The sequence below is a fragment of the Acartia tonsa genome, chromosome 12 (genome assembly GCF_053477335.1).
Source record: "Acartia tonsa isolate MP-2025a chromosome 12, ASM5347733v1, whole genome shotgun sequence".
In the NCBI taxonomy this organism is placed as follows: Eukaryota; Metazoa; Arthropoda; class Copepoda; order Calanoida; family Acartiidae; genus Acartia; species Acartia tonsa.
In genome coordinates, this window is record NC_137271.1 from 23,440,926 (window position 1) to 23,466,346 (window position 25,421).

Sequence of the window (25,421 nt, forward strand, 5' to 3'; positions counted from 1 at the left end):
TTACACCCACACAATAATAAAGCCTCTCAATTTTAATATCTGAAACTGTTAAAAAAATAATGAATAAAGCTTTTAATAAAGGGGTATTTCCATGAAGCGCAATTCAAATGTGAAACATTGTGAAAATTAATGCTCAAAGTATTTGATATAAGATTACTTAGGTGCATCATTCACACTAATTAAATGCGAAGCTACTCCATATTTCTTTTACTGATTTTCATTTGCTTTGTCCATATGTCTGTCAAAGATTTTCAATAATAAAGTTTTTCACTTTTGGAATGTGGCTCTCATTTGTGTACAGTCCCCTTTTGTTACAGCTTAAAATAGATGAGCTTCTGTCCATGAAACTTTAGGTCGGGTCCAACAACCAAGGAGAGTCTATCCAGAGAGGGATTGGACAATAGGCTGTTTATTACACTAGTCCCCTGAGTTTTATGATAACGTTTTATTACTCATTGTACATTTCTTTATTGACCATTGTCTTATACCTGTAGATCCCTGGAGCCTAAGCTAACTCTCCTTTGCTATCCATACACCCTGATTATGATGCAAGTAACAGACAACGTACTCTTTGATTGCAGAACCTTTGTCTGCAAGTCTTAACTATGCATTATAAAGGTTAGCCTATTTTAAGGCATGGCATTCCCCCAACTCTAACTATTAAAGATGCGCTTTTGACATAGCAGCAGGAGGAAACATTTATGACATCTTTCATTAGAATCTCGGCCCGACATCATGTCATAACTAAATACGTTAATAGTTATTTCTCGTATCGTATTATAAACGGCTTTCCGCGGATATAGAATGTACAATTATAAGATTAAAACTAGTTTTTTTAGCCCCGTGGTGCCGAAGGCACCGGCTAAAAAAACTAGTTTTAATCTTATGATTGTACATTTCTATATTCGTAGAAAACTGTATATAATACGATGCTAGACATAGTTTTTTCGTATGGATGAGAACCGGTTCCTATCCACCGGATTCGAATGAATATGAGAAAATGGTTTCTACTGCTGCTATGTCAGGCACGCGACATAAATAGTTAAAGTCTCGGGAATGTCTTGGCCCAAAACAGGCGCAACTCATTACCATGCACTTAATACTTCTCAAAGGTAGTGCAATCAAAGGGTTGGTTGTCAGTAGCAAGATTTGGTTCAGAGATACACCAAAAAAAACACCTAATGGTGTATCCCATCCTCAAGAGTTTATCTAGGTTATCTGTATTGTATAATCAAGCTTAGATTTTATAGATGTTTTCATTCTTATGTTAAATGTTATTTTTGCTCGCATATTCTTTGTCGCTCTTATGGCTGTCATACTGGTTTCTGTCTAATATAAGTGAAACTAAAAGAAATGGTGGACTTTGATACCATTAGTATAGTAATAGAGCAGCTACAAGTTTACATATAAATAGAGCTAGATTAGTATTATATTATTATTTTATTGAAATTAAATATATTATTCTGGAAATCGAGTATAATGATGTATGAAGTATAGAGGTAGCAAGGATTGGCTATTGCTAACGTCACAGCTATCTTCAAGATATTGGCTTTGGATCATCTCAATCTAAATATAAAAATATTATGGATTTTGTGCAGCTCACAGTATAACAGGGGTGAATATTCTGCAAAATTGACCCTACTAAAAGAGGGGGTGGGGGGATAAAAAATATGTGGTTTGGAAAAAAAAATAAAAATTAAGAGAACTGAGAAAAAAAAATTTCCATTCTCCCCCCCCCCCTTCCCTCCTTGGTGAAAAAAAATGTGTGGGGATAAATGAATAATATATACCTAGAGTTCTTTAAATATTTTTCCATCCCCCCCTCCCTCCTTGGTAAAAAAATATGTGGGGAGGGATTTTCAAAATTTGTGGCAGGGGAAAAAACAAATCTTGTGCAGAATATACACCCCTGTCGTAGAATGCTCCTGGCATCGATTATATCACCAAAAAAAATATTTATACTTTTAAGGCTACTAGCTGATTCATAATGGCCTTAAATAACTTAAAACTATGTACCTTTGAATGACAATGTAAATGCAATATATTATATGTTTTTTCTTCTTCATATTACTGTGCACGGAAAGCTGAAAAGTCGGACCCCCATACCCCTGTTGTCAATTCATTGTCCATTGTCTTGTCCCCTGTACATACCTTGGCAAGGGTGGCAAGATCCATGGTTAAACCATTCTTCTCTGTTTCCAGCACCTTCTTCATGGGCAGCTTGACTTTCTCATGCACCTCCAACTCTATCTTGCTGATAATAAGAGTGATTAGGTCCATAAGAAGCGCAGCAATAATAAGGATGAACGTTTTTTTTTTACAAAAAAAAACTCTTTAGGTACTATAATACAATCATGGATGGACAAAAATTCGTTATATAGCAGATTTTCAGTAGTCCTAGAAAAATTAAGACACTTTGAAAATTTTGGTACCCATTATTCCTTCCCCCCCCCAACACCCGAGAACAATATTTTTTTTATAATTAGGTTCAATGATGTGTCTACTAGATATTTAAAATATTAACTATTCTAAACCCTAAACGTATCGTATTTCGAGAAAATTTGGAAGGGAATTTAGAGATATGAAAATATTGAAATTGGGGAATATTTATATACGTGTGCAAGAATTCTATTTCAAAAATAGGATATTTATTCCCCTCTCCCTTCGTTCAAAAATACATCCCTATTTCTATTTTTCTAAATATTCAAATTTCTTAATATTTATATACGAAGTACTTCGTAAATAAATAGAAGATTTTGAAAAATAATAAATTTTTACGTTTTATATTTCTATTTCGAAATAAATCACGCAATCTTAAATTAAGTATGTTCGTTAAACAATTCCGAAATAAAATTTACTAGATATATTAGACTTTTAGGTTCTTTCTATGAAATTAATGTGATGACATAATTTCCTTACTCCAAAAAGTCTACCTGTTAAGAATACGACATTTTAGACGTCTTACTTTTTTCATTGCTTTTTTTACAGGGTAAAATAAAAATTCTTCCTAATATTAAAAAAGGATAATTTTGCATTACGTAAAAAAAGTATATAACGATAATGAAATATATTAAAGTTAACTTATAATAGTTTGTAATTGTATTTGTAACAATATATTTATAGATTCCCTGTTATTTGATATCATCCGTTTCCGGTGTATGCTGTTATATCAGGGATAAATATATACACAAAAATTCCTCCAACAAATTTTTATTATTTACCGTGGTCAAAACATATTAAAAAATCTTATTTTAAAAAATGTAAATATAACGAAATAAATTATATTGAAGTTTCTAATTACCCATGTACATTTCTACCTCGTGCACCTCGTGCACACACACATAGTTCTTCAGTCCTTATTTGAATTTCAGAGTGTATTGACACGTCATACTACGCGTTAGTTAGATACAAAGAAAAGTGAAAAATAATAAAAAATTTAATATTCAATGTGAAAACTTCAAATGGAATTATATTAATACAATAAAATAAAGTGATAAATATTATTTGCATAGTTATAAAAAAAAGAAGAAAGAAACAAAGTCAAGTGTCAACACAAGAAGATCTAATTCTGTACTGTCGTCCGAAAAAAATTATTGTAGTCTATTGTTTTGTGTGAATGTCATAAGAGTACATACACGTCAAAATAATAGGCTATGTTTTCTATTTCGGAAGGCAGTACACATAATCATTTACTGTATATTAAGGTAAGGATTTTGTAATAATTTGTAAATATAAAGTGATAAGTCTGTTCGTTATAACTTAATTATTCTTATTTTGCCTTTTGGTAATTTCAATTTTAAACGCACAGATTTTATACTGTGAATAATTCGGCAAGCTCCATACTTTGTTTTTAATTATGTTTATTTTTTATTTTTTTATATCGTTCCAAAATTACAAAGTATCGGGTGTGTTTTATCGATAAGTCTTAGTCTTACCTAAAAATATTGAATCCCTGTGTTCGAAAAGAATTTCCGTGCATTTTTTTACGTCGTTCAGAACGGCTCGGCTCCACATTAGTTAAAAGTGAGTTTTTACAGTAATAATATGATTTAACGGTCTATTTCCTTAAATTAAACTTAAAAACCATATGTTACCAAATATACACACATCCGCAGCCGTATTTCTAGATTCGGCTCCGCGTTTTTTTGCGTTGAAACTCGTTTTTAAATGTACGCTCATATTAAACCTGATTATCAAGCTGTTTTTAAACAAATTTACTTACAATTTTGCTTAGACTCTTATATATTCGCATTCTGATAATTCAGTTCTGACATTAATGTCCGTATTTTTTTTACATTTTAACAACAAATTTTTATGTGACCTAATTATCCGATTGGTCTGATTTTTGGTTTACTGATGTTTGAATGTACAATAATATAAGCGAAGCGGCAAGTACGCATTTTTATTTTTTTCCATCACCCTTTAATTGAAATTCAAATTTATTTTTGGATATTTAGTATTTACTTTCATTTGATGTCCAACTTATTTACTCTAGAACCTCGAGCAAGAGACCATCCACGCATAAAGACACAAGACAAGTATGATTTGAGTAATGTTTTTGGCTTCGCTACTTATTGATTATTCATCCTTGTTAAATTAAATAACAATACTGCAAAAAAAATAAATATATCAATAAACAGTTTTTTGGGTTTTATTACAACATTTATTTTATAATGGTAATGATACAGATATTTAAAAAACACAAAATTATTTCATTAAATTATTTGTTTTACTTTTACTTCTACTTTATTTCTTTCCAACATAATTAATATGATAAACATATTTACAAAAATTATTTCACTTTTCCAGTTCCTTGGTTGCTGTCTTCTTGGTAACTTTTACCTGTCTATCCCAAAATGCTTGGGACTTCTTGGGGACTAGCTTGTTCATCTTCAAGAACATGATGGCGTGGATGGTTTCTTTCTCTAGGTTATAGCGCCTCGATGAGTAAACTAATTTGAGGTGTGAGAAAATTCTCTCACACCTCGCATTAGAAACAGGTAAGTTGTTGAAGTTGGTCATCAAACTGACAAGTCCAGGTGGATAACATATCTTCTCTGCAACATGTTCATACCTGGCAGTAAGCATCCTGTGGCTTGCGGTCATTGCTCCTTGTTTGTACAGTTTCTGGCGTTCTTCAACATCGAAATCCTTGGACTTAGATTTTTTGACTTTCGCAATTTCCTCCTTTATCTTAGCGACTTCACGTTGGTAACCGTATGTCAAGGCATGCAACTTGGATTCTTCTATGTTATTCCAATCCTTCAGCCCAGCTTTCAGGTGTTTCTTCATGACGTCCAGGGGATCCTTCTGTTTGTCACGTTGTTCTTTCTTTTTCTTCTTGGCTGCTGCTTGAGCCTGAATTTCTTTGAACTCTTGTTGTTTGTTCCATAACATCTTTTGGATGGGTGTCATCATGCCTGTAATACATAAATATAATTAATAAAAATGATAATTGAATTATTTAACTAATGTTATTATTATTATCTATTTTAATTAATATTGTATATCTTTACCTGTGGGAGGTGCAGTTTCTGGAGATTCGTACTCGTCAGCTTCGGAATCCTCATTGTCGGCATCCGCATTAGCTCTACGCAGGTCGGCCTCTTCATCTGCCTTTTCTTCAGGACTTAGGTTGGCTCTCAGTGAGATTCGGTGTAGCCGTTCACCCAACAACTTACAATTTTTGGGTGCTTGTTGTAAAATTGTTTTTGCTTCATCCTGTGTCACCGTAAAGCTTTGTGTGCCACTCGCAATCATTTCCAAATGACTGCGTGACAGGGGGTGTAGGTAGAGACAGACTTGCCAGCCTGCATTAGTACGGACAATCTTGTTAACTCTCAGGTGAAGGAACTTGAATACACGTCTAGCGAATAAGTTGCCAGGCATACTTGTCCGTAGGGTAAAGAACACCGTATCCAGCATGGTGAACATCTGGACGATTGTGGCCTCATGGGCTTGTGCGGGAATTGTCAGCATGGTATCCACACACTCCAACACTTGCAGGACTTCTCTGAGGGCAAGAACCTGGTCAGGTGTTGGCCACAGATTGTCAAACTTCTTGTTGACTAAAATAAAAATTAAAAATTAAAAATTAATTCTATTGATATATACAGTTCTAATTTTTAATTAAGGGAACGAGAGAAGAAATAATTTATTTAGTTTAAATTTTAATAAACTTCTATTTGTTACCTTTCTCTTTTGTTTAATTAAGGGACAGAGAGAAATTTAAGTTGGTAATTTTGTTAGTTTTAAATTGTTGTTTAAATTATAATTAACTTTTTTGGGTTTACCTTTCTGATCCTGCACGGATTTTTTCACCTTCTGAAGTAGTTGTTTGTTGTCAAACAACTCTAAGAACCGCTTTATCATGTTCATTCTGGAGCTCCATCTCGTCTCCACGTATCTGGTAAGCATACGTTGTCCACTCTCTACCAAAATGCGACGCAGCTTCTTGTTATTCATAATTTTACTGACCAGCTTTGCCAGGTTAATTATGGTTCTGTTGTACCCCTTCCCTTTCTAAAAAAATATAATATTTGTTAATTTTCACGTTTTTGTATAATTTATTATTTAACTTTTTAAGTTACTGTATAAGTTATTTAGTTGGTTCTATTAATCATTTAATTAATTTACTTACAACTTTGGCAGCCTGCTTCAACGCCAACTCCACTTGGTGGTTGAGGCAAACGCCTCCCACTATTAGTCCACATTTTTGCTCATCACATATCATTGTTTTCTGGATGTTCTCTTCCATTAGTTTCCCGAAATTTGTGATTGCTGAAAAGAAATAATTTAATAAATTAATATAATTTAGTTAAATGCATTTCGTGAAACTACCCCTGTAAATCATTAAATGTAATTCATTGAATTTTTTGGGAATGAATTTAATTTAACTTTACTTACCCTCTCTTTGTTGTGGATCTTTGATGGCGATGGACCTGTAGAAAATCGCACTTGATATGCCGCCATCGCCTTGTCTTGTTCCTGCCAGGGTTTCTTCACCTCCATCCTGACCCTCACCTTCGGCTTCTACAACACCATCCTCAACCTCATCTAAATCTTCTATAACCATATCCAACGGGATTTCATCTTCACTATCAGCCTCAGGTGTGTCTTCCTTATCACTATCATCATCATCATCACTGACTTCCTCATCTTCATCCTCATGGTTCATGAAACTTGTATACTCTGTGGGGGTTTTCCCGTGCTCTTCATTGAGTATCTTGACGGACTAAAGAATGAAAAATAAATTAATGATTTACTTTCTAATGGTATTGTTTTAGAATATTAATTCTCGTATTCATTCAAATATTCATCTAAAAAAACTGGTTTTATCTTACAATTGTACATTTTACATCCGCGGAAAGCCATTTAAAATACGATGCGAGAAAAAACTATTAAATAGTTATGATTTTATAATTATAATTTATAATTTTTCATTACCTTTACACAGTTGGCAGCCGAGTCGGATGTGGAGCTGAGAAGTTGATAATGCTCAAGCCCAAACCTTTTCAACAGTTCTTCGAAATATTCGTAGATGCTGCGGCCGGAAGCATCGGGTTTAGGCATCTAAACATAAGTAATTAATCAAATTATCATTTAGGTATTTGTGGTCATTCTAAATTTCTAAGAATTAATTTTAAACTTATACCTGTTCACAGGCGAGCAACAATTCTTTGGGACCGTCTGCATCGGTATAGTTTGCAGTTACTGAAAAATTAGTAATTCTTTTATATTATTCATTCATAATAGTTTACTTTACTTTATTTAATTCAGGTTATGTAGCTGCTGCAGTTGTAATTGCATTAATAAATAATAATAGTTTATTTATTTTATTTAGGTTACCTGCAATGAAGTCGGTGTGGTGAACATTGCCGAAGTCGAAGGAAAGGTGCAAACCTGCGGAAACAAAGATAATATTGATTATAATTATTTGTTATTTAAAATAATTAAATATTAACATTTTTTCCGCAGGTGTGCACCTTTCCTTCGATTTCGGCAATGTACACACCCGCGGAAGTAAAGATAATTTAAATTAATTATTTGTTATTTCTTTCAGATTTTGAAATTATTTAGTAATGTTTTAGTTTATAAATTATAATACTTAATAGTTAATAGTTATTAATACCTTTATTTTCTAAAATCTTCTTGAAGGATTCCATGTAATACTTGTGCTGCCCCTGCAGCCAGTTATGAAGCTGTTTGCTGGTGGGTGCATCCTGCTTCTTGCCTTTCTCAAGTAAACCGACCTGCTTGGCGATGAGATGGTCAAAGGCATTGGCATCCTTATCCTTAAAGCGAATTTTTTAAAGTTAGTATGTTTTTCAACCTATTTTTAAAAAATACACTATTCTAACTGACATGAAGATATATTTCGATTTTAGCAATCATTTTCAATTAATTTTGTTTAAAAAAATATAGGTATGAGACATTAGATAACAGCAAATATGATCAAAAATATTAAACATACATTTACCTTAAAGCAAAGGAAACTTTCATTATTAACCAGTTTTCCTGTTATGTGGCGCAGCGCTTCTAGGGCAGTGACGTATATTTTGACTTCATGGATAACTTCAGCATCTGCCTGGGCCTGTTGAAACTTCCTCTGAAAGCTGGCCAGGTTCACTCCCTTCCTATACTCTCGGTAAACATCTCTGTGGTCATTGATCCAGTGACGGGTAAACCTCCTAAACAGGTAAGCAATTAATATTATTTTTTTTAGCAAAGCTACTCTATAATTCACCTTGTCCGTCAGTATATATTTTTAATCAATGTTTATGAATACTTAATACCAGTGTTCTGGAGCCGGGAGCAGCAACATTTTTTGTGGAGCCGGATCCGGAGCCGTATTTTTTGTTAAAAACGGCCCCGGCTCCGGACTAGGTAAAAATGATTTTTTAAAGTAATATTATAATTTGGCAACGGTCTATTTCCATATAATAAACTGAAAAACTATTGTTACTTAACAAATAGACACACATCCTTCTACTTTTATATAGCTTTAATCAAATAAAAGCAAAATATTTTATATTATTTATCTTATTTTATCAAATTCAATAATGAAAAAAAATTGATATATTAATTTTAAGGTAGGAGCCGGAGCTGGAGCCGGAGCCGGGAGCCGTATTTCCAAATACGGCTCCCCGGAGCCGGAGCCGCATCAAAATTATACGGCTCCGGCACGTTGCGTTAATACATCATGTTATTTTATGTCAACTTAATATTATTACCTAAGAAGGTTAGTTTCTTGCAGTATAAATTTCTCTCTTGCTTTTCCATCTGTGGGGTATTCTTTCACGTGGTATGTGCCATCCCAGGTATTGAAGTGACAGTATTTGCACCCCCGCCCCCACGGGGTCTTATGCTTACCCTTTCCAGGGTAGTTGGGGATCATGTAAGCATGATCTTCAAGCACTTTAACCAAGTAGACATAAACCTGAAGTAATTTTAATTTTATTAAACATTTTATTTAATAATCTCACACCTGTAACTCTTTTTTTAGTTGTGTTCCTTTCTTGACTTTTAGTTTTGCTTTCAAAAAGTGTCACTTTTGCCCCCCCCCCCCCTCTACATTTTATTATTATTTTTAGTATTTATGTTTGTACCTTATCACCATTACTATATGTTATCCTCTTCCCATCAAGAATTGCCCCCCCCCCCCTCTACATTTTATTATTATTTTTAGTATTTATGTTTGTACCTTATCACCATTACTATATGTTATCCTCTTCCCATCAAGGCGGTCATAGAGCGAGTGTGTGTCCCCTTGTACTGTACCCACGCAGTCTAGGTAATCAATAGAACAGTTAATTTAATATATAGGTAAAGTAAAACAAACTAGTATTCTAGAAATTTATGTATTTACGGTTGAGATTGTATGGTTATTAATTATAAATATAATATAATGTATTTTATTTAAGTACAGACAAATAGACATCCTGTCAATTAAATTTTTAATGTTACTACCTATGTTATTGATATTAATTATACTAATTTAAGCTTACCTTTGATGAACATATGTTCCGTACTGTCACTGTTCATCTTGGGTTTATTCTTGGATCCTGCTTTACGGCCACCTCTCCCTTTTGGCTTTTCTCCAGCTGGGGATGACTGTGCTGAAGAAGGTGTGTCTCCAGCTGGTGTTGTAGGTGTGGCTGTTGTACTTGTAGGTGATGGAGACGGCGGCGGCGTTACGTTGAGTGGGCGCATTGGTGATGTATCTGGTGTTGTTTGTGAAGCTGGTTGTGGGCTTGCTGGTTTTGACCTTAAAATAATTAATTAATTAATTAATATTATTTTTCCCTTGCCCTCTGGACAAAATATAAAAATTATTTGGCTACTTGTTTTTTTTACCTCGATTGGGGAGAAGGTTTGGGGGGTGAAGTTGGATTTTCAGGTTCTGGGCTTGCAGGTTTTGACCTTAAAAAAATAGCCTATTATTTTAATTATTAATTAATATTATTTTTCCCTTGCCCTCTGGACAAAATATAAAAATTATTTGGCTACTTGTTTTTTTTACCTCGATTGGGGAGAAGGTTTGGGGGGTGAAGTTGGATTTTCAGGTTCTGGGCTTGCAGGTTTTGACCTTAAAAAAATAGCCTATTATTTTAATTATTAATTAATATTATTTTTCCCTTGCCCTCTGGACAAAATAAAAAAAAAAAATTATTTGGCTACTTGTTTTTTTTACCTCGATTGGGGAGAAGACTCTTTTCTTCTTTTCTTGACCCTTGGAGGTGAACACAACTTTGTTATTATGCGCTTCCGTTGTGGATCAGCTATTTTTGAAGCCACTGGAGTGCAACTGAAATTAAATAAATAAATAAATTTTCAATTTCTCTGGTTCTTTTTAGAACCCACCAAATTTACCAAATTTGGGATTATATTCTAAAAAAAAATGGCCTCTCTTGGTGTGTAGAGCACCGAGAGTTGCTGAACATGGAAGGAATTCGCCCCGGAGGATGGATTACTCAATGCGACCCAACCTAACCTGACCAAAAGTAAGTAAGGATATTTTTTTAACATTTACCTACCCTAAGATAAAAAGTTACTGTAAAAATACAAAGGAACCCACTACTTTTCATAATCCCATTTATTATAATTTTATTAGGGGTATGCATTTGAGCTTAATAGTAAATAAAAAGTAAAAATACGACGAAACCCACTAATTTTATAAGGGGTAGTTTCACGAAATGCATTTGAGCTTAATAAATAAAAAGTTACTGTAAAAATCCCATTTCTATACTTTTTTTAGCATGGGTAGATGCACTTCGTGAAACTACCCCTTTTAGTTTTTTTATAACATTATTAAATATAAAATGAAAATATTATTATTACCTAATGTTATCAATGGGGGTTATTTTTTTTGTGGGGGTCCCCAACCCCTCCTTTTCCTCCAACATTACCGACCCTGGAGTGCAACTGAAAATTAAATAAATAAATAACATTTACCTACCCTAAGATAAAAAGTTACTGTAAAAATACAAAGGAACCCACTACTTTTCATAATCCCATTTATTATAATTTTATTAGGGGTATGCATTTGAGCTTAATAGTAAATAAAAAGTAAAAATACGACGAAACCCACTAATTTTATAAGGGGTAGTTTCACGAAATGCATTTGAGCTTAATAAATAAAAAGTTACTGTAAAAATCCCATTTCTATAATTTTTTTAGCATGGGTAGATGCACTTCGTGAAACTACCCCTTTTAGTTTTTTTATAACATTATTAAATATAAAATGAAAATATTATTATTACCCAATGTTATCACTGGGGGTTATTTTTTTTGGGGGGGACCCCAAACCCTCCTTTTCCTCCAACATATCAAGGTCAACCTCATCCAAAAAATCGGATATGCTTGCATCGTCGATCTTAGTCTTACGTTCACGCAAACTACGCGTAACTGAAGAGTCAGGCATAGCTTGGACAACCTCACTGTCAATATTAATAACATCCGAAACATCGGACATGTTGTCATCATCGTCACCTATAACTTTATTAGAGTCAGGCTCAGCCATTCTCTAACGATGTTGTAACTGAACTAAAACTAAAATAAAAAGATTAATATTAATTATGACTTTATGACTTTAAGCCTAAGGTGGTGAAAATGGCCAGGTTACCGCTTACATTGGATGATTGGGGGAAGAAAAGGGTTAACAACTTAACAGTAACTCCACCCATAATTTTATTTTTTGGAATAGTAAGGGATAAAATAAACACACATAAAAGAAAGTGTGGGGGGGGGGGGTATAACTATAATCCGTATCCAATTACTACGAAGTACGAGGGAAATCATGGGATGTGTTGGAAAATATTTATATGACATGTAAGACTAAGAATTCTCCTAATTTCCCCTTGAGGAGGGGGGAGGATTTGATGCTTAATCTGCAGAAGGGGTAATTTAACACTTAATTTACCCTCCGTAAAAGATTAAAGATTAAAAGATTAAAGATTATTTGAAACCTGCCCCACCCCCCTTTTTCAACACTTCTTATTTGAATATAATTATATGTAATCTTTTTTTCTCCACCCATCATAACGTAATGGTTAGGAGGAGGGGGGGGGGGGGGGGGAACCAACAAGATTTAATTTGGATTTAATACGATGAAATTTTAGTAAATAAATTAGCCGTTAGAGGCTGGATATTTCAAATTGTTTTTCAATTTATACTTAAGTTTCATCATTCATTGGTAAGAAAAGTTAAAAATTATATTTCAAGTTTTAGAAACCTATTTTTAAGAAAAGTTACATTTGAGATGAATAGAATTAAAAAAGTATTCGGTAATGTAGACAAACAAAATTGCTTCATAGTTACATATTGGAAGTTACATAACATTCAAGGATTCAAGGTTAGGCTTTTCTAAAATTTATACCCCCCTCCCCCCCCCCCCCCCCCCGACTAAATGACTGGATTAGGTTAGGCTAGGTTAGGTTATATGGCTAGGGGGCCGAGCGCCCGCGGTTATTTTTATTGGTGGGGGGGGGGATAAAAATTGTAAAAATCTATTTTGTATTTTCAAATTTTGTATATACTATTTTTGATATATTTATACTTTATTTACTAAATTTGCAGATTTTTTAAAGGGGTAGTTTCACGAAATGCATTTAAACTTAATTTAGTGAACCGCATATTTTATCCTGGTTAAATGGTTAAACTACATTTATATGGCATATATTTGAAAAAATTTCAATTTTCTACCACATAGTTTTTAAAATGTCAAGACTTGAAAATCGTCTTTTTAAATTGCATATATCACAAAAAAGACAATTTTAAGGTCTTGATATTTTAAAAACTACGTGGTAGAAAATTGAATTCATTTCAAATATATGCCATATAAATGTAGTTTACCCATTTAACCAGGATAAAATATGCGGTTCACTAAATTAAGTTCAAATGCATTTCGTGAAACTACCCCTTTTCTTTAGTTTTAATATTTTCATTTAATTTTTTTTTCAATTTCATTGTTTCATTTTCATTTTTTAGTAGCAAATCTACTTTATATTTCTAAATGTAAATATGTCTGTCTGTCTGTCTGTCTGTCTGTTTTTTTTTCGTTTTTCAATTTCATTGTTTCATTTTCATTTTGTATTTCATTCATTTCATTTCATATTCATATTCGTGATAAAAATAAATGTGATAAGAAACTCGAAATAATACACTTTTTTATTCATTCTTATGGTCGGTCCGTCCGATTTAGAAAGCGTAGCAACTCTATAATCATTACCAGAATGTCCGTACGTCCATTTTAAACATGTTGATTTTTCGTCCGAGATAGTTAGCTTTTATTCGTTAACGATGCAAGAAATAGCTATTGATAATTTTAAATACGTGGAACGCTTACCTAACCTACCTAAGTTTTATCAAATAACTATATCAAACGTCTCTCTTCCTTGGATACAAACGGCTGCGCCCCTAGCATTTAGAGGCTCTATATTCGAACCTACCTACCTACCTACCTAAGTATATCAAATAACTATATCAAACGTCTCTCTTCCTTGGATACAAACGGCTGCGCCCCTAGCATTTAGAGGCTCTATATTCGAAGGGATATGAAAGGGCAGAAAAATAGCCTAAAACCATCTAAGGACCTATACGAAGCTGTACTGTAAAGGAGAACCATATAGGTTCAGTGGTTAGCGAGATCCTTAGCTACAGACAAACAGAGCTTACTTCTTTATAAGTTTACTAGCGGCTACGCCCCTAGAGGCCTCTAGTGGCACTTTAAATGTTTTTGTTTGTTAAAGTTAATACTATAGCTATTGATAATTTTAAATTTATGTCTTCAATTCAAAGTTAAAATAAGTACACAAATAATCACGGCAGAAACATAAGTATTTCGTAAACATATATTAATTAACGACCTAACTAAACTTTAACTATATCAAACGTCTCTCTAGCCTAAAACCATCTAAGGACCTATACGAAGCTGTACTGTAAAGGAGAACCATATAGGTTCAGTGGTTAGCAAGATCCTTAGCTACAGACAAACAGAGCTTACTTCTTCAATTATAATTCAAATTATAGAGCAGCATCGCAATTACAAATTAAATTAAATAAAAATAAGAAAATTATTTTTCATAGTTTTATTATTATAGCATATATATGTCAAGTTATTTATGTGGAATCTAACTAAATATTCACAGGAATGCGATCTCAACTCAACGCAACATCAATGATCAATCGATAATGATCACAGACTCATCAGAGTCATCACCTTCACCTTCGCTCGCGCCACCTTCGTGTTCCAGAACTTCCAGGATGGCGTCAATATCGTCATCATCGGAAGATGGATTTACATCGCCGGAGATATCGGGATATTCGTCTTCATCTGATGATAGATCTACTGTGCCATCTAAATTAATCGCACGGTCATAGACAGCTAACGCCTGGATAACGTCGTCACGGTAACCGTTGCATTTGGCTTCCATTTGCTGCAGAACAAGTTCATTTTCTTCGCGTGTACGCTGAGAAGATGGAAGGGCTTGGTGAAGGAATTGGTATATACCAATTCCTTCACTAAATAGTCTGATCGCCTGCATATTACGAACACTCTGAAACCCCGACCTGTAAAGCAGGTTAGATATATCTTTAAAATATCTGTGTAGGACCTGATAATGGGCGTACCATCCAGGCATCAGGTCGGGGTATAAACTTGGTTCTGGATCTGTGCAGGTAAGAGTACGGGGGAAGTAAGGAACCAAGTCATCCATCATCACTGGCTTGCGCCTGCGCCCAACTCTGACTCTCTGTCCTTGTTCCGCCATAATAACGATAGCAAAAATAAAACAAATGTTCAAATGTTGTCACTTCAAAGGTCTGTAAGCAAATGAAATTTCAAGGAATCATTACAATTTACCCCCTACAAATTTTTCTTTGTTGTTGGTTTCCAAGAAATTATTAAGATTTATAATATTCTAGATATCTTCAAATATGAAGTGTTGGGAATGGGATGTGTGAAATATTTTTAACAAGGATGACAATATCCATTAAAGCAAAACATTAACATAAATGCATTAGTATAATCAAAATTATAAGTAAGTATTCTGTCTATAAATTATATAAATACTAACATACTGACGTCTATAACCAACACAAATTATAGAAAAGCTTCGCTAATTCCTAGTATTTTGAATTTTCCATATGTTTTGTTTTGTTTTGTTTCTTGGGGGGGGGGGGGGAACATTAACATAAATGCATAAGTATAATTATAAGTAAGTATTCTGTCTATAAATTATATAAAATAGTAATACTAACTGACGTTTATAACCAACACAAATTATAGAAAAGCTTCGCTAATTCCTATTTTCCATATGTTTTGAATTGTTAACTTATTTCTTGGGGGGGGGGGGGGAGGGGTCAATATTTGTATCCTAAGTTGTAACGGTCAACCTTCAAATAGGGGAGGGGTGAGACTACACTAGTATAATAAATTATAATCTTACCCACTCCCCAAGTTAAAAATTAATCGTGACCCCCCCCCCCTCTCATATATATAAACATAGTGAAAATGAAATTATAAGAATCCTTGTTACTCTATAATTAAGGTATGTCCATACGTCCCTCCGTCCGAGTCTTTTTACGGAAATACACTATATTGTTATATATAGAAAAAGATTGTTATAAATGTTTTATCACATATTTTACAATTTTTTTGTCCATTTTCACCGCTCATTATGAATATGGGCGGAGTGGTAATGCGCGCTCCCCCCCCCCCCAAAAAAAAAGGGGGAAAAACATAAATATTAGGAGGGGATAGGACAGTGGACAATAATAATAATCTATATTCTATCTTTATATATTTAGAGGTGTAATTTGTAAAAATCTCATAATTTTTAACATTTTCTCCATGTAACCCCCTAAAATTGGGGTTGGTGTTGTATGTAATAAATATTAGGAGGTAATAGGATATCTGTTTAGCTCCCCCCCCCCCCCCAAAAAAAAAGGGGGAAAAACATAAATATTAGGAGGGGATAGGACAGTTGACAATAATAATAATCAAAATGCTGAACTGATAAGAAATAATTAATAAACAATTTTAAGTTTAGGCAAATTTAGGATTATGTAATTGTAAATTCAATTGTTTAAGTTTTAACGTTTTTCTATTAGCTTAATGCTTCAAAAGACAACCATACATTGTTCCAAATGGTCTATTTATTATTCATAATTTTAGAGCTTCGCTACTTATGTATGTTTTATTAGGTAGACATGTAAGAATTCTGCTAATTTCCCCTTTGAGGAGGGGGGGAGGATTTGATGCTTAATCTTTCATGTCCCACGGTCCACGGATAAAAAACAAATATATAATATCGTAACCAACCTGGTAATGGTATGGTAATAATTGGGATGGGGGGGGGGGAGAAACAAGATTAAATTTGGATTTAATACGATGAAATTATAGTAAATAAATTAGCCGTTAGAGGGTAAATATTTCAAATTGTTCTTAATTAAATTTATACTTTCATCATTCATTGGTAAGAAAAGTTAAAAATTATATTTCAAGTTTTAGAAACCTATTTTTAAGAAAAGTTACATTTGAGACGAATTGATTTCACAAAGTATTCGGTAATGTAGAAAACAAACAAAATTGCTTCAAAGTTACATATTGAAAGTTGGAATATAGATATCTTCAGTGATACTATATTCTCTTTATAACACTTTATGAAGGCTTTTTGGCCAATTATATTATAGATTGATGATAATATCTGATAATATCATTTCATATGTTTTAAGTTTTAAAAACATTCTTTCGCAAGGAAGGGAAATTTAAATTTTTTAAAAAGGGTCAACTAAATAACATGACACGGATATGAAGCAAAATTGTAAGTGAATTAGTTGGAAGACTCTAATTGCAATAAAACCTACTCTTTTTGAATAAAACAAATATACAAAGTTTTTACTTTTTAATTCGTTCGTTCTTTAAGACAGATAGCTATTTCTTTCATAGTTAAACGGCTCCTCGGGGCTAAAAAAACTGGTTTTAATAATCAAACGATTGTACATTTCTGTTCTGTCTATATATCATAGTTATCATTGAAAACCAAAGAATAAAATAATAGGATGTCTGTTAATCTCCACGGATAAAAAACAAATGAAAAAAATTATATTTGATTTGCAATAAAAACTACTCTTTTTCTGTTCTGTCTACTCTATATATGTCATAGTTATCATTGAAAACCAAAAAATAAAATAATAGGATGTCTGTTAATATCTCTCTACCAAGGATCTCAAATTGAAATCTGAATCTCGTTTTTATGGTAAATAAAATTAACATATCTTCGCTTAATCGCTGTACAATATTTTTTTTTTTGGGGGGGGGGCGGGGAGGAAAAATTTATGTCACCTGATTAAGGAAGGGAAACTGGAAGGGTCAACTTAACTGAACTCACATGAGAAATATGAGATCTTCATACAGAACAATAATTTTCTATAATTAGGGTCAGTTTGTCCGTCGACTATTTGTCGACTATTCTGAACTATTTAAGTGTTATTATCCGTTTGTTATACAGTTTCAGAAATCGTTTTAATCTTACAGAACAATAGCTTTTTTATAATTAGGGCTGGTCAATCTCCGTAAGAAAGCGGATAGCTTTTTTCATTTCTGGTAATGTAGGCATTTGCTTCCTGTATCCGTTTGTCATAAAGTTTCAGTACTAGTTTTTATGGATGTTTTAATCCTTGTTAATATTCCCCAATATACAAGGTATATTGATAAAAGCGTTTTTTTTTTTGGGGGGGGGGGGGGGGAACATTTATGACCGCATAAAGCTAAGGGTCAACTCATGATACAGGAAATATGAGACCTTAGAGAACAAGGACAAATCGTTACAATTTACAAAACTAACTCCAATCCAAATAAAATAAAAATATTTATTTTCATTTTATTTAAGTCAACATAGTTTATTTATTTATTTAGATTATTTATTTCATTAAAGTAAAAAAAGTTATGATTATTGTTTTGTTAGTATGTTAGGTTAAATAATAAATTAGTACATGTTACTTGAGTTAGAATGATTAATACATTATTTAATGGTTATTGGTGGTTTATTTTTTAACTTTTCTTTCACTTTATGATATTAGCAAGTTTGATATATGGTTGAGTTGAAATGTAGAAGACAGTAAGCAGGGTGGAGGGTTGGATAATGTAGGGTGTTGGATCTTTGGAAGGTGGATTATTATAGAGTAGATACGCTGAAAGCCTGAAACAAAAAATCTTAAGTCTTAACAGCTATGTGAGGGAGAGGGGGGGGGGTGGTAATTTATCTATCCTTTACAACCCTCTCACATACTCACACGACAATACAAATACACATAATAAATACTAGGATATGACAATGAAAGAAAAATCGAGATTTTTGGAATAAAGAAAGGGGAGAATAAATTATTTAAAAGTCTTATCTATTATACAAATTTTATATCTAAGTTTTCATATTTATTGAATTGTTTACAAGTAAAACTGATATGGTTCTGATATCGCAAAAACCAATCAACCAATATTATTTTTTTATAATTCATTCTAAAAAAATAAAAAAAACTCATCAATATTTAATTTTTAAAGTTTTCATATTTATTGAATTGTTTAAAAGTAAAACTGATATGGTTCTGAGTTCTGATATCGCAAAAACCAATCAACCAATATTATTTTTTTTATAATTCATTCTATAAAAATAAAAAACTCATCAATATTTAATTTTTAAAAAAAATTGTATAAAAAGTAAAAAAAAACACTGAGAAAATATTAGGTGTAGAGGTTTCGTGTTCTTTCTAGACAGCCATATTGGCTATTTTTCCAAATTTTGACGGAACGAAAAAATTTATTGGAAAATATCAGTAAATATTAACTTTCAGGATCGTAAAAATTTAGAAAAGATTTTAATATTTAGGTTTCCTGTCCAAATTCAACCCTTTCCCTAATTATTATAAACGACTTTGGACAGTTAGAAAATAGGGGGAATATTAAAGAAATATTGACCCGAGAGTTTCAAATTTCCATCGTCAAAGATCTATTGAATAGATTTCAAGTAGACATATGTCTGATTAGGTTAGGTTATAGACTAGGGGGCTAAAAAAAAGTTTTTAATCTTATAATTGTACCTTTTTCATCCGTGGAAAGCTATTTATAATACGATGAAATAAATAACTATTATAGCATCTTATTATAGACAGCTTTACGTGGATATACAAATGAAAAATTAGATTAAAACAAGTTTTGTTAGTCCAGAGGGGCCGATGATTTTGTTTTAATATTCGTGGAAAATTTTGTAATACAAATGTGGCTGAGAATCTAGGGGTATAGTCCCTTTCGTGTTAACGCACCTTAAGGGGCGATTCTTCGTATTTTTCACAGTTGTTTTTCTCCTATTTCTAGCCCCTGCGGTGGGCTCTAACCTTGCGGAGTTAATTGCCTAACCCTGTGGGGCAATCACCGCTAACCCAATATAACCTAACCTAAAATGACCTATAAAAAGCTATTTAAAAAAACATGAATCGCCCCTTAAGAGGCGTTGCCACAAAAGGGACTATTCCCGAATATTAAATACCTAGCAAAGCACAACAATATTTAACTACTATAGATGTTCAACTTTCACTCCCGATTCATAAATTAAACATGAGTGGTCGTCGACAGCTCCTCCCTCCCTCTATTTTTATACATTTTTGCTTTGAATACAAGTTGCTAGTAGAAGATAACTTAAAGGCTTTTTTCTCGTGCTATTTCGGTTTAATAAACAAACTGTTGATATAAGTTTAAAAACAATTTTACCTGGAACTAGTGGTAAATTCTTCTACAGGTCAAGGTCTGAGACACCATGGAGGGTCCATTAACTGAAAAAAGGGCTTGAATGTTCTCTTTTCTGGCTAAAACCTCTCATATATACAAATTCCTATAAATAAATTAGTTTAGTTGTCAGCTTATTCGTTTAGATTATATCAATCCCATTCCACTAAATTCAAAAGGATAACAGATGAAAAGTAGGTAATAAAAGTTAGGTTTTGATGTTAATTTCACTTAGGAAACAAAATCTATTCTGCAGTTTAGTTGGGGCCAATAAATCGATTAATTTTATTTTTTTTCAATTGTCCACAATAAAATAAAATACAATACATGATTTTTAGTCATGGGTTTGACTTTGAACTGGTTTCATTCCAGTGGAATTTAGTCATAATTGGAACTACCTGTATACGCTACATTTAAAAAAATAAATTATTACCTAATGATAAGTACAGCCAACTTGGCCTGACACACACATATAAACTTTGATTGTTTATGTTATGTATGTCGTCCCGTCTGCTATTTTAATCTCAACATGACTTTCATTTGCGTACGAGGGGGGGGGGGACAAATTTTCTCCGTAAATATTTTCCTAGTATTTAATATTAATATTTTCCTAAATAATCAGATTTTCAGTACTGTCTAGGAAGTTTTTTTCCAGAAACCTTTTTCTCATTTATTTGTACTGCAAAATAACAACACTATTTATGCAAACTCTACACGCATCCTGTTGTGAATATGGGTATTTGAATATTGTAGGGAACCACTCCTTTGACGTCATGAATTGGCCCAACTTGTCTAGGTTTTTAGCCATAACGGCCTTATCCAATGGAATATCTTTATTTGCTTGAGTTATTCATAATGTATATAATTGCACCTTTGATATAAGCTCATATTATATCCAACCTATATTCGCCCTTTAAACTTAAGGTGTTCAATTAAATTTCAGGTTCCAGGTATGATCCTGCAGGTCCTGATCCCTTAGGTCTCCAGAAATCTTTTAAAGCCTCCCCTGACCGCCGACTTTGGAGGGTAGCAGCTGCCAAGTACAGCTGCGGCTGTTTTTTTGTTTTTTTTAATTTCTAATAAAATTTATATAAAGATAAAAAACTTTTTTTTAATGTATTTCTAGCTTCAAAAATAAAAAAAATTACAGCCATTAGAAATTTGTAAGTAAAAAACAAACGTTGTTAAAAAAAAAGGTTGAAGAAAGCAAAATTTGACTTTGATTCACTTATAGTCGGAAACTCATTATAAAACAGAGGACATGGAAGCAAGTAAAAGTGGCTGACTCAGACTATGTCAAAAAAATAACCAGTGAGAGGCCACTATAAATTTTACTATTGGACAATTGCAGTGTATACTGGCCTCTCATAGGTTAATTTTTTTTGACGTCATATTCTGAGTCAGTCTATTACTAGCTTTGGGACATGCACAAAAAATGTTAGCTCTAGCTCTAATGAGAGCTGAGATAAATGAGGGGAAGGGGCCAAATTGTTAAGGGATAACTGGCAAAAATGTTAAGAGTTAGATAGATAGATTTAGATAGATTTATTATTCCACTAGTTACATATAATATAATAATAAAGCACATTAGGATTTAATAATGAATTACAATTAACATATACAGTATTATATATTAAAATATAACTAGGAAGATTCATGGCACTACACTGTATCTTGGTACGTTGTAGATTTACCCACGACTTGGTTCTGTTTTTCAGGTTGGGGATTGGGTGAAGGCGGCAGAAGGACAAGACAAGCTGAAAGGCCAAAAGTCATGTTTAAATGTGTTATATTTTTTTAAATTTAGTAGCCTTCATTCCTGCCTATCCCCCTTCGCCCTGAAAATGATTACATTATAACATATACTAGCGGCTTCGCCCCTAGCCTCTAGGGGCTTTACCCCAAGAGATGGTAAAAAAAGTGTAAGGTGAAATTTGTAAGGACCAAGCAAATCTTCTACAAAGGAAATATTCCACAAAGAAAATCTTCTACAGCGGAAATCTTCCACAAAAGGAATCTTCTACAAAGGACCAAGGATATTTCTTACAAAAAAAAAAATGGGGGGGATTTTTTTTGTTTTTTGGGGGGTTGGGGATGTCCCACCCCCCAAGAAAATAGCTTAAAACCACCACAGGACCAATAGGTATATACCCTGAAGAGTAGAATCCGATCGGTTCAGTGGTTACCGAGATCTTAAGGGACAGACAGACGGACAGACAGACGGACAGACATCAAGCTACTTTGTATTATAGATTATTACATATATGGATACTTATGAAAGAAAAAAACTTCCGGTAAGCAGGTTTATGTTTCATATTGTTACAAATTTTTTTGTTATTTAATACAGTAGTTGTTTATTTTTGTTTTATGTTTACTTTGCAAACTAGCTGTAAATGGTTAAATCACATACATTGTCAGTTGGGTTATTTTGTCATTTTATGTCATGTCACAGTAGTTTCATTTTATTATTCTTTGTCTTTGTATATTTTTTGCTCTTGTTGTAATTTCATAGTACTTTTTTTAATTTTTTTTTTTTGGTGGTGAGTTTTCAGGTTTGTATATGTTTGTGTTTTTATTGGTGGTTTTGTTTTGTTTTTCTGTCACTGAGTGTTTGAGTTTTCTCTGTCTGCGTTATGAGCTGTGTGTCAGAGTTATTCCAAGCGAGCTGTTGATCTAAAATAAAGAAATTGATTTTTGATTTTTAGTAATTAGGAGTGTCCTTTTAAGTACTTGTTTATATTTAATTAATATATTAACTGTTCATGAATCAGATTGTAATTTTATAACTTAAAACTCAGCAATTAGCAGTTTTAATTTTATTTTTGACGAATCAATGAATATTTCTAAGAATTAAGTCAGCAGATTTTTTTTTCTTAAAAGTATGAATTTTAACTTAGTAGTTTCGATTTATTATACTCTAGTATTAAGTAGTTTTTAAGGTTTTTAAATTTGCGCTCCATACTAGAGTGTGTTAGGTTTTTATTTTGTGTAGTTACCTTTTCTTTATTTTTTTTAGTGTGTTAGGATTTTATTTGTGTAGTAACCTTTTCTTATTTTTTTAAAAGTCAGTGTAAGTGTTTTTTTTGTATTAGTAACATAGTTAGTGTTAAATTGCTTACCTTTCACAAATACAGTGAGTTGTGTGGGAATGAGATGTTTTCATTCTGAAGCTCTCAGCACAACTGAAGCTCTCAGCACAACTGCTGCATCATTTATAGGCAGCTTGTTGTAGATAGTAACATGATAATTTGTAAGAATTATTCCAGTTTTGTTATCCCTGAGGCTCAAAAGCACGGGCCAACAGAGCTGGTATCAATTGTATTAAGAATAATCAATTTACTATTTGCAGAAAATTTTCTATAATATGATGTTATACATGATTTTCAGTATGGCTGTGAACAGTTTCTAATCCAGCGGAATTTAATCGGTTTTGAAGCTATACTGGAAAAGTAATTACACTTTTTTTTTGTTGGATTAGTCTCCAAGTCAGTCCATAAAGCTATTTAACTTTCTCTCGTGCTATGAAAGATAGACTGCTGAAATTAATAGTGAAGAGATCCATGACACATGCACATCTAGTCTATACATTGTTTTATCAGTCATTTTCTTTTAAAAATAAATTTTTTTTTTATAAATTATGATTTTTAAAAATATATTTTCTCTCTTTCTTTTTGTTGTTACTACATTTGAACATTCCCTTTAAAACTTACTTAGTTCATTCCATAATTTTTGTTACGCTTTTAATACATATTTTGTTATTCTTGTTTTTTAGTACATATTACAAGATTGAAACATTTATAGCCTCCAAACACAGGGATGACAACACCCAAGCAAAGCACAAAAAAATGGTTGGACTGGACAAATATACAGACAAAGTTAATTTTATAGATGTTCAGTTGTCTCTAAAAAATTAGACTATGCAAAAATGGAATAAACTTTTAAGATGGACAGATGGACAGACGTACAGAAAGACAGACTGACGGACATGAAAACAGACAGAAAGACTAACAAACAAACAGACTGACAAACAGAGGGATAGACATAAAGACAAAAGTACAAACAGGAAGATGGAAAGATGAAAGTTTTGAGTGTATTTTCTGAGCCTTGGTATGACCAGTGGGTATATTCCCAATAAGCAGAGCCCAATCTTTCAATTTTCGAGATGTAATGTTTTATACTGCATACACTGTTCTTTAAGATATACATCTTAATCTAAATAAGTATAACCGTACAGGGATCTAAAGAGATAAGAAAAGTTCCGATAAATTGAAGTGTATATCCAATGGTGATGCACAAAATTACCCCATCTGTAGATTGCAATAAGTGGTTGAAACGTTTGAACATGGAAGTTACTCTAAACCAAGCATTCAAAATTCAATAAAAGTTTCCAAATTTGTTAAGCCAACGAATAAGGGACTAGTGTAATAAACAGCCAAATGTCCCCTTCCCCCCTAACTAGTTAGAATAGTTATCTAGTTATAGACATCTTTCCGCAGATATAAAAAAAAATTCAAAAATTTTGTTAGTCTCAAGGGTCTAACAAAACTGGTATTGATTTTATTAATTTTTATTTTGAATTTGTGAAAATTGTCTGTAATATGATACTTTACATGATTTTTTTGTATGACTGAGACCCTGTTCTAATCTAGCAGATGCTAATCGGTTTTAAAGCCATACTGGAAATATTTTTTAGTAACAGAGTGGTCTAAAGTGTTTTTTTTAAAGGCATTTTATGTACTTAATAAAAAGTAGTATGTTTTTTTATCCATAGCGAAATATCTCTCTAACCACTGAACCGATATAGTTATCCTTTACAGTGAATCTTATTATATGTTTAGGGAAGGGTTTGGTGTTGGTAACTCAACCTCCCAAGAGAAATAAAGAAATTGTCTTGAAGACCCCCCCCCCCCTCAATTATTTTAATATTACTTTTTAAAACGTAAATTAATAATAGGGGAGGGGGGGGGAGGTCGATCCTAAAGCTTTTCAGGGGCGTAGCCGCTATTATGTTCTTATAGTATAGAATTACTATTATATAAAAACAAGGATGACAACATCTATAGAAGCAAAAGACAAACGAACATTTACAATTGTAGAGTGTCAGAACTTCATTTAAATTTAAATGAATAAGTCTGAACAAAAT

The 25,421-nt window shown here is 32.7% G+C and overlaps 3 protein-coding genes and 1 long non-coding RNA gene across 7 annotated transcripts in view; all 4 read right to left on the bottom strand.

The window, feature by feature from the left end:
- The window catches only part of LOC145333720 (BTB/POZ domain-containing protein KCTD12-like), a 119,457-nt gene that overhangs the window by 39,718 nt on the left and 54,318 nt on the right, over positions 1 to 25,421 (bottom strand). The gene's annotated exons all lie outside the window — the stretch shown is intronic.
- LOC145333721 (uncharacterized) lies at positions 1,422 to 21,196 on the bottom strand. Of its 3 annotated transcripts, XR_013884589.1 has the most exons (4): positions 20,712 to 21,196; positions 20,264 to 20,384; positions 2,152 to 2,254; positions 1,422 to 1,566 (listed from the first exon to the last, which is right to left on the bottom strand). It is a non-coding gene; the product is annotated as an uncharacterized LOC145333721 (long non-coding RNA). The 3 variants fall into 3 exon arrangements; XR_013884588.1 differs by having other exon boundaries at positions 20,264 to 21,196; XR_013884587.1 differs by lacking the exons at positions 20,264 to 20,384; positions 20,712 to 21,196 and having other exon boundaries at positions 2,152 to 2,389.
- LOC145333719 (uncharacterized) lies at positions 2,499 to 7,590 on the bottom strand. Its single transcript, XM_080178927.1, has 6 exons — positions 7,447 to 7,590; positions 6,907 to 7,234; positions 6,641 to 6,780; positions 6,294 to 6,522; positions 5,517 to 6,068; positions 2,499 to 5,420 (listed from the first exon to the last, which is right to left on the bottom strand). Exons 1-6 carry the CDS (start codon positions 7,570 to 7,572, stop codon positions 4,798 to 4,800), a joined length of 1,998 nt encoding a protein of 665 aa, XP_080035053.1. The 5' UTR covers positions 7,573 to 7,590; the 3' UTR covers positions 2,499 to 4,797.
- On the bottom strand, positions 13,740 to 15,302 carry LOC145333674 (uncharacterized). Its single transcript, XM_080178883.1, has 2 exons — positions 13,958 to 15,302; positions 13,740 to 13,851 (listed from the first exon to the last, which is right to left on the bottom strand). The coding sequence occupies exon 1, from the start codon at positions 15,267 to 15,269 to the stop codon at positions 14,682 to 14,684; it is 588 nt and encodes a 195-aa protein (XP_080035009.1). The 5' UTR covers positions 15,270 to 15,302; the 3' UTR covers positions 13,740 to 13,851; positions 13,958 to 14,681.

What these genes read in the sequence shown, in the direction of transcription:
- LOC145333674 (XM_080178883.1), bottom strand. Translation starts at nt 15,269, where the DNA reads ATGGCGGAACAAGGACAGAGAGTCAGAGTTGGGCGCAGGCGCAAGCCA.
- LOC145333719 (XM_080178927.1), bottom strand. Translation starts at nt 7,572, where the DNA reads ATGCCTAAACCCGATGCTTCCGGCCGCAGCATCTACGAATATTTCGAA. An exon ending in CGGCTGCCAACTGTGTAAAG is followed by an intron (nt 7,235 to 7,446) that starts GTAATGAAAAAT and finishes TTCATTCTTTAG; the next exon opens with TCCGTCAAGATACTCAATGA. An exon ending in AGAAACTGCACCTCCCACAG is followed by an intron (nt 5,421 to 5,516) that starts GTAAAGATATAC and finishes TATGTATTACAG; the next exon opens with GCATGATGACACCCATCCAA.